An 8,378-nucleotide genomic window follows, 5' to 3' on the forward strand; every position below is an offset into this window, starting at 1 on the left:
GGAATTTTTATTACAAAAAGTATTATAATTCAATTAATTGAAAAATATCAATAAATTATTTTACTTAGTCCGCTTCTCCCATATATGACTTTCCTGGTTTGGTTCTGCAATTGAAAGATTTGAAATACACCTTTTCCTACCGAGTTTTATGTCATCATCTCTTTCTACTCAACAACACTGAAAAGCGCTTTCATGTGTCAGCATCTGCTGTAGTCTTAAATTTTTAAGTATACACCAATTTCATCATTTTAAGAAAATATGTGTATACGTTTCTTAACCGTTTATATTTTGTCTTCTTGATGTTATTTCTCATTATTTGTGTGAGACGTATGTGTCTAAACTTATACCCAAAGGTATAAGTTTTCAATCTTTTGGTTTTATGTCTTCTTTAGAGGTTTTTGTGTTCAATTTAAATCATTATTTATTTTTTCCTGTATTTCTCTTCTTTAAATTTTCTCTAAGCGTACTTTTTTACCATTTTCTGAACTTATTATCATTATTTAAATGTCCTATTTTTTTTCCTTCTTCACGTGGATCCCAACTTTTTTTTTTTTTTTTTTTTTGTAATTATCTCCTAATTCTTCACGTGGATCCCACCTTAATTTTTTTCTATTTCTACTATTATGGAAGAGTGGACCCCACCTTATTTTTTTTACTATTATAGAAAAGTGGGCCCCAACTTAATTTTTTTTTAAAAAAAATTCTACTATTATAGAAAAGTGGGCCCCACCTTAATTTGTTTTTTAAATTTACTATTATAGAAGACCGTTTATATTTCGTTTTCTTGATGTTATTTCTCATTATTGGTGTGAGACGTATGTGTCTAAACTTATACCCAAAGGTATAAGTTTTCAATCTTTTGGTTTTATGTCTTCTTTAGAGGTTTTTGTGTTCAATTTAAATCGTTATTTATTTTTTCCTGTATTTCTCTTCTTTAAATTTTCTCTAAGCGTACTTTTTTACCATTTTCTGAACTTGTTATCATTATTTAAATATCCTATTTTTTCTGTTGCAATTGTCTCGTACTTCTTCAGGTGGACCCCACCTTAATTTTTTCCTAGCAATTGTCTCGTACTTCTTCACGTGAACTCCACCTTATTTTTTTTTTTTTTGCAATTGTCTCATAATTCTCTACGCGGACCCCACCTTAATTTTTTTTAATCTCTATTATTATAGAAGAGTGGGCCCCACCTTAATTTTTTTTTTCATTCCTACTATTATAGAAGACTGAGCCCCATCTTAATTTTTTTTTTTACAATTTTTTTACTATTAAAGAAGATTGAGGTCCGCCTTATTTTTTTTTATTTTTTTTAGTGACTGACGACAATGCTCCTATATAGAAACTCGATAGAAACTCGATGTTTCTATATTCTAGTAACTCCTGCTCAAAGATTCTCCTTCAAGACAGTCATATTTATTCCCACAAAAAGGTGGGGCACTATTTTATTCCACCAAGTTCGAAAGTTTGTATTAATCCTAAAAAGTATTCATCTATTAAAATGTTCAATTAGGGCCACTCCCAACCCCCCAAACGAAAAGATAATCATTTAAATTTAAAATAAAATAAAATAAAATAAGAAAACCATCCAGATGGACTTGACAAAACGTTAAAAGCTTCTTGGTGGCACATGACAACTGGTAATGAAAACGATTTCCTATTTATTTTCTTAATTCAGCCCCTAATTTTGCCATTATACACATAAATCATTTTTCAAATCGATTGCCTCTCTCAGCTGGCAATTTATTTCCCTTCCAATACGATGTTCAATCAACTACCCTTATCACATTACCAAATTCACTTAACTCACGTGTCCTTTACGTTCAAAGAGAAAATATATACTACAGTATAGTTTTTCAGAATAGTTTTGCCATGGCGAGAGAGGAGAAAAATAGATGGATGAAAGGCAAAAAATATTTTTTAAGCTCTTATTAAAGTTAAATTATTTGATTTGACCAACACTTAATGCTAGTAAATACCCTCTCAAATTAATTCAAAGAACCAGGGAGAGGTCTTTGAGAAGGATCCAACTCCTCTCCATTTCCCCCTAGTTCTAGTTTGGATTGGGACACATGGCATAAGTTAGAATTAATGGCTAAGATCTAATTAATTAAAGAAAAGCCCTAACCATAGTTTAGATAATTAATATTCCATATATTTGCTTCCAAATTTTTAGTGATGCCACAATCATAGCAGCATATTATCTATCCATAAATATACTAAAAACTTTTCTCTTTTTAATTTTCCCAGAACCATATTTATCTTCCATTTTTTGTTTTTGAATTGATAACTTATTATCTATCTTCCAGTTATAAATAAAACATATAAAAGAAAGAAGAAAAGTGAAGGAAAAACTAATAGACGATTCATCAAGTTGTAGACTGCATATAATAGTTGGAAGAAAAGAAGAGTTCCGAGAAAAGTGGTGATCAAATGGAGGACTTTTTTCATAAATTAGCATGAGCAATGAAGATTTAAATGAAAAAAGTATAGAGATAAAAGATTAACTCAAAATCGGATTTACTCACAGGGAGCAAATAGATTCTGCATAGGAAAAAAATCTTTAAGAAGAGAGAGAAAATTTTATTTTATACACGGACAAGAGATAAAACACAAAACTATTTAAATCAAGGTTAGGACTTTTCTTTGATCAATTAAATCTTAGCCGTTAATTCTGATCTATGTCACCTATCCCAATCCAAGCTATAACTTAGACAAAATGGAGAGGAGCCAAATCCCTTTGAGAATACTTTCCTTAATGAAATTAATAACATAAGAAAAACGAGCAATGGTCTCAAGTGGGGAAGTCAACTTTGCAAGTTGTCTGTTGACTTTTAAAAATTGGAGAAATCTAGAACCGTGTAAAACATCAAATTAGAATTCCGTAATCTAACGATGTGCAAATGAACTACACTGTAATTTGCTTGATTTAACTTCCCTTTTCTGAAGTTCCAAGTTCCCATCTTCATAATACAAGTGACATATTCGGTTTAAATTCTTAATTTTGTTCTTAGTTACTTAGACAAGCAATTGCAGATACTAGAAAGTATTATAAGTTGGTAATTTGGTAAAAGGAGATTTAAATATCTCTCTAAATCAAGCCAAACAAATAACCTGCTAAAAATAGTACTCCTTTTCCCCCCTTAACGGAAAATATAATTGTGTTACATATAATAAAAGTATGTTTAACTGCAAAAATAATAGTAGTAAGATAATTTAATAATACTAATCTTCAAAAAAGAAAAAAGAGAAATAAGCTAACTTCACAATTCCTTAGTTTTAATTAGCTCATGAAATACATTCGAGATACAGGGGAAAATTGAGAAATCTATATGACAGGGCAAGGAACTAATTGGCGAACCCAAATACTTATTAACCTCAAAGTTAATAAAAATGAAAAAGGAAGACTAAAAGAAGTAAGGTTTTCATACACTCTATCCTCTTCAAACCCCACTTTGTAGGATTTCATGAGTTGTTGAAGACTGAAAGAAGAAAAAAAACATTTGCATACACTAAAAAAGCAAGAGTTGACTAAATTAATATACTCCCTGTTTCATAATCCTTTTAATAAAAAGTCTCTACCCAAAAACTGCTTGGATTTCCAGAAGTGAAATCCCCTTTGTACATTCTAGTTCTACTACTGAAATTGCAAGGACATTAATTCAGCAAAATATCATGTAACATTTATATCAATGATGAAAATTTACATGTAACAAAATGCAATTGCTTATTCAGCTAATATCTTCTTTTTCTGTAAGTTATGCAGCCCCCTTTGAATTTATATAGATAAACAAAACAAAAATAATCGCTTTAAAGAAAAAGAATGAGGATCAAAGGTCCTGTTGAGTAATGTAATGTGCTTTCTTTTTGCTTTATTCTATAGAATTTTCATCTTTTCTTGTTGTCTCCAAGATTTGTTTTTGTTCCCTTTGCTGCTTGAATCTCTTCAAAACTTCATCAATAGCAATATCAAAAGCATCGTTACTACTCCCTAATCCCTGATTAGATCTTGCATACAAATACTTAGGCATAGCATCAATCAAAATTTCTCTCATCTTTCTCACATCCTCTTTACTAAACTTATCAAGAACCTTTCTAACTATAGAAGTATCATTTCTAACTACAGTATGATCCATGTAAACTGAATAATCCTCTGATGGCAAAGGCAAATGCCATTCATATTGAGTCTTAAAACTCCCTTCCCAAAAATAAACCGGAATTGAACCTGCCAACATGCAATCAAACATAGATCTTCTAGTAAATCCATCTCCTTTTGGTTGTAAACAAAAATCACTATCCAAAAATGCTTCTAGTATTGCTGGTGCCCCGTCATAACAATGTGCAACAGAACAATCCACCACTTTACAAGAACCAGTCTCATTCTTACAGTAATTCATCAACACTTCGCGAAAATCGTTCTTGATTTTCTTCCTCACAGCACCAACAAAACAAAAATGACTAGAACGATTTCGCGACCTAACAAGATCTTGCCATTGTTTAATCTCCGTTTCAAACTGAGGATGAAAAGCTGTAGGATAAGGTACACTAACCTCTAAATCATCCCACGGGTTTTTCTCAACCGATAAACGTAGAACATTTTTCATCAACGGCATTCTTAAAAAACTCGTACCCCAATCGTTATCATCATCAGTTTTTCGTCGAAAAGCCCATGTTAATCTACCAAGCATGAGAAAATGATCCGACCCATTATTTTTATTCCAATAAGGTTGTTCCTTAACCCATTGTAACATTTGTTCACTAGGCTGATCTCGTTCTTTTGCCGTGGTGAACCATAAAATTTTCCCAATTGCAAGTCCTGCATAAAATGGGATGTAAAATGCAGTAGCATTTTTCGGGTCTAAGGTTCTACACTTGTAGTTTAATATCCTTTCATGGTATATCACTTCAGCAGAGTACATATCTGTCCAATACCAAGCGGACTGGAGATTTTCAGGCACGATGGATTCGAGTCCAGTTGCTTTTGGGCCCAAACCACCGTTTGAAACAGCGTTGCAACGTGAACTCCATGGGTCTAAATCATGACAGTTATTTAAAAGATCCTTGTTGAACTTTGTTGGTAGATCGTATACGTAGACTCTTCCAGATTCACACTCATCGTGGGGTTCCTTAGCTTTTGCTAACTGTTTCTGGTGTTCCTTTTTGGGTTTCGAATCTTGAAAGTTTTTAACTTGGCCCTTGCTCTGTATCTGGTGTTCGTTTTTGGGTTCCGAATCTCGCAAGTTTTGGACTTGGTTTTTGTTCTGTTTGTGTTTCTGAATATTGTGAGGTTTCACGATTTGGAAGTTTTGTTGTTGTTGTTGTTGTTGGGGTGGAGAGGTTGGAGAGGAAGTTCCGGCTAGGAAGAGAATGAAGGTGACTTGGATGAGAATGATGAGGAGAAACCATTTACAATGATGAAATCCAACTTGAGATTTGATTAAATGGAAGGAATTTCTGAGTTTCTTGAATGTCTTCCTAGGGGAAGAATTCTCAGATGGCAACATTACTATCAGTGTAAATGGCTACTAGGCCTGGAAGTTGAAACGTTATCACTCAATTAGATGCTTATGTTGTGGTGAGGAGAAGAAAATGTCATAAAGTAAACAAATCAATGAATTGAAATGGGAATAATCGAGGAAGAAGAGGATGAACAATAAGGAAAGTAGAAAATATAAGTCAATAAGGGGAGAAAGGGAAAGTCCTAAATTGGTGGGAGAAATTCCATGATAGGTCACTTACACTTTTTATACAGTAGCGCGAGTTCATGTTCTATATTCGGACAGTATTAATGTTAAAATTATCTATATGGTTAAGTTATTTATAAGATAAACGTGTAATTTTTTTGTAATAAGTGTTTAACATGGTATTAATATGTTATAACTTGTTAAAATTCATTAAACGTGTAAAAATTAATTTTGATACTAGTGTTTATGACTTAAATCATTTATATATTTGAAGAAAATTTTAAATTTATATTTCTTCTATTTCTTACTCTCTTCAGCCTATTGTGATTATTGCTTTAACTTTTTTCACGCTCATTAAGAAAAAATAAAAGTGGATTGACTTTTTCCTCTGAAAAATTATGTGTTCTTAGTACGCCTTCTTTATTATTATTAAAAGTATAGTTGGAAATGATGGTCAATTTTTATTCTGAATTAAAATTAAATGACAAATGTTTTTTAATACTATTTTTTGAGCTAAAGTGATTGCTTTGATTATACTATGATCAAGTTTGTTGTAAATAATTTTACATATTGTTGTAGGTTTATTTTACCACGACATAAAAACTAGAGAAATCTTATAAACAAGCGATAATAAGTTTTATCGACGACCAAAACGCAATGGCCCAAGAGACAAGTTGAAAGACATGTTATTGAAGCACAAAAGAACATATCAAGTGCAGTGTCGAATGGGGAATTACAATTGTAAAAATTTCTAGAAGTATATATGTGTTTGTTCCTGGTTGGTTCTTGCAAAGTGGAAAGACAATCTACTGTACAACTGAGGAGAGGTCAGCGTTTCGAAATAAAGATTAGATGATTGTGTAATATTTTAATGATTACTTAAGTAATTCTTTTGGGAATCAATGAATAATTAAGTATTATTTCGATGACAACGGATCAATCAGGTGCGTCCACGTTATTGTAATAGCACCAAAAATGATTGTGACAGCAATAATGGGTGTACTAAAGTCCATTTGAAACCTTGAACATGGAATATGAAGATAACTTAGGACCATTTAATATGTAACATTGTTATTTTCACACCAAATTTTTATTTTCAACAACCTTCCGTGTATAACTGCTTATATAGGTTATATCACTCTCAAGAACCTTTATATCATGCTTGGGTTCAAAATGTTACCACAATTTACCTGTTAAGAAGAAAAAAAACATGTGCATAATTGCACAATGATCTATGGAAACGAATATGTAAAAATGGATTCAACTTATGTACTCTAACAGAGTAACAATATAAAAATTTACGCGATTATTATATTTTTAACTCCTAGTTTATTTTACTGGTTACTAATCTCACTTTTTATGAATTGGTTACGTGTAATAATATTTTAATTACATTGAGAGTATAAAAAGTCCAGACTGTTAATACATAAAAGCCAAATTACACTACAAGAATATGTTAGTGCTAGGATGAAGCAAGTTCAGGAATAAAGTTCTTCACTTCTACCAATAACAGAAAAGACAAAAGGAAAGATGAAGGGATAAGGAAAGTATAGATTCAATTTGGAACATTTTGTTACGTGCCTAATTTCTCTTGGAGAAGTTATCCAGTCAGTGTAGCTCTTGGAGAAGCACAAAATCACGAGATAACGCTTGAGAGAATGCAATAAAAAGAGCAATCTTTTCCTTCATTTTGTTGCACTAACTTCTCTTGTCTACTAAAATTTTGGTAGTTTTATTCAATCTGTCCCCAGAATTTCTTCAAACTTGCAAAAAAGTGCATGATCAAGTTAAATCTATATAAACAAAGTTTTAGGTATTTTGTCTATTATTAAAACTATTAAAAATAAAAATAAAAAATGAAAGCAATGACAGTATCGTCATTTTCATTTTAGTGCAAGTCGAATGAGGCAAATTATTCTTGGAGTGTGAAGAGTGAAGGCTGCTCTCACTTTTCTTCAGTACTAATCCTGCTTAGATACCATGATCCACCTTGACTCTTCTTAATAAATTTCCTTTTATCTGAAAAAAGAAGAAGTTACACAGTCCTCAGAAAAGAGGGACTTTAAATAAAGTATATATGCCAAGTGATCAAATGTAACTAAATAAGAAAGTTTCATATCCTTTAATAACAGAATAATTGCTTCTTTTTTTAATTTAAGTTATATGCATTGTCTTACAGTACGTTCTTTTACTATTTTTATCATGTTAAAATTTAAATGAGCAACCAGATATGTGCATACTTATAAGTAAGCAAGCAGATGGTATAAGTATTTAAAAGTTAATTGCATTTAACTTAAATTCTTCAGTTTAATAATCAGCTACTATATTAAACAAGGTTTTTTTTTTTTTTTTTTGTTTGCTTCAGAACTATTAGATGAGCTTGGCTTGGCTAGTAATAAAAGGTGTAAAGCCATGACGTAAGTCAATAACTTTCCATCTGACCCTAAAACTAGAAGGAAAAAAAAACCGAAAAAGGCCAAATCATCCTTCAATTATCGAAAATAGAGCACTTTTGCCTTTCGATATCAAAAATGTTCCTAGCGATCTAAAAATTGGACTATTTCTATTATTTTCTAACAGCTGCATCTTAAAACAAATCCTTGACTTCTTAGACCAGGTTAGAGTTAGACAAGGAAAGACCAGGTTAGAGTTAGACAAGGATTAGGGTTTAAGATTAAGCTGTTAAAAGACAAGGG

At 31.5% G+C, this 8,378-nt stretch overlaps 1 protein-coding gene across 1 annotated transcript; it reads right to left on the reverse strand.

The window, feature by feature from the left end:
- Positions 1–3,659: 3,659 nt before the first annotated feature.
- Positions 3,660–5,736, reverse strand: LOC132618662 (xyloglucan galactosyltransferase XLT2-like). The gene has a single exon (XM_060333688.1). The coding sequence runs from the start codon at positions 5,500–5,502 to the stop codon at positions 3,871–3,873; it is 1,632 nt and encodes a 543-aa protein (XP_060189671.1). The 5' UTR covers positions 5,503–5,736; the 3' UTR covers positions 3,660–3,870.
- Between the last annotated feature and the right edge of the window lie 2,642 nt (positions 5,737–8,378).

This window comes from Lycium barbarum, chromosome 11 (assembly GCF_019175385.1).
Source record: "Lycium barbarum isolate Lr01 chromosome 11, ASM1917538v2, whole genome shotgun sequence".
In the NCBI taxonomy this organism is placed as follows: Eukaryota; Viridiplantae; Streptophyta; class Magnoliopsida; order Solanales; family Solanaceae; genus Lycium; species Lycium barbarum.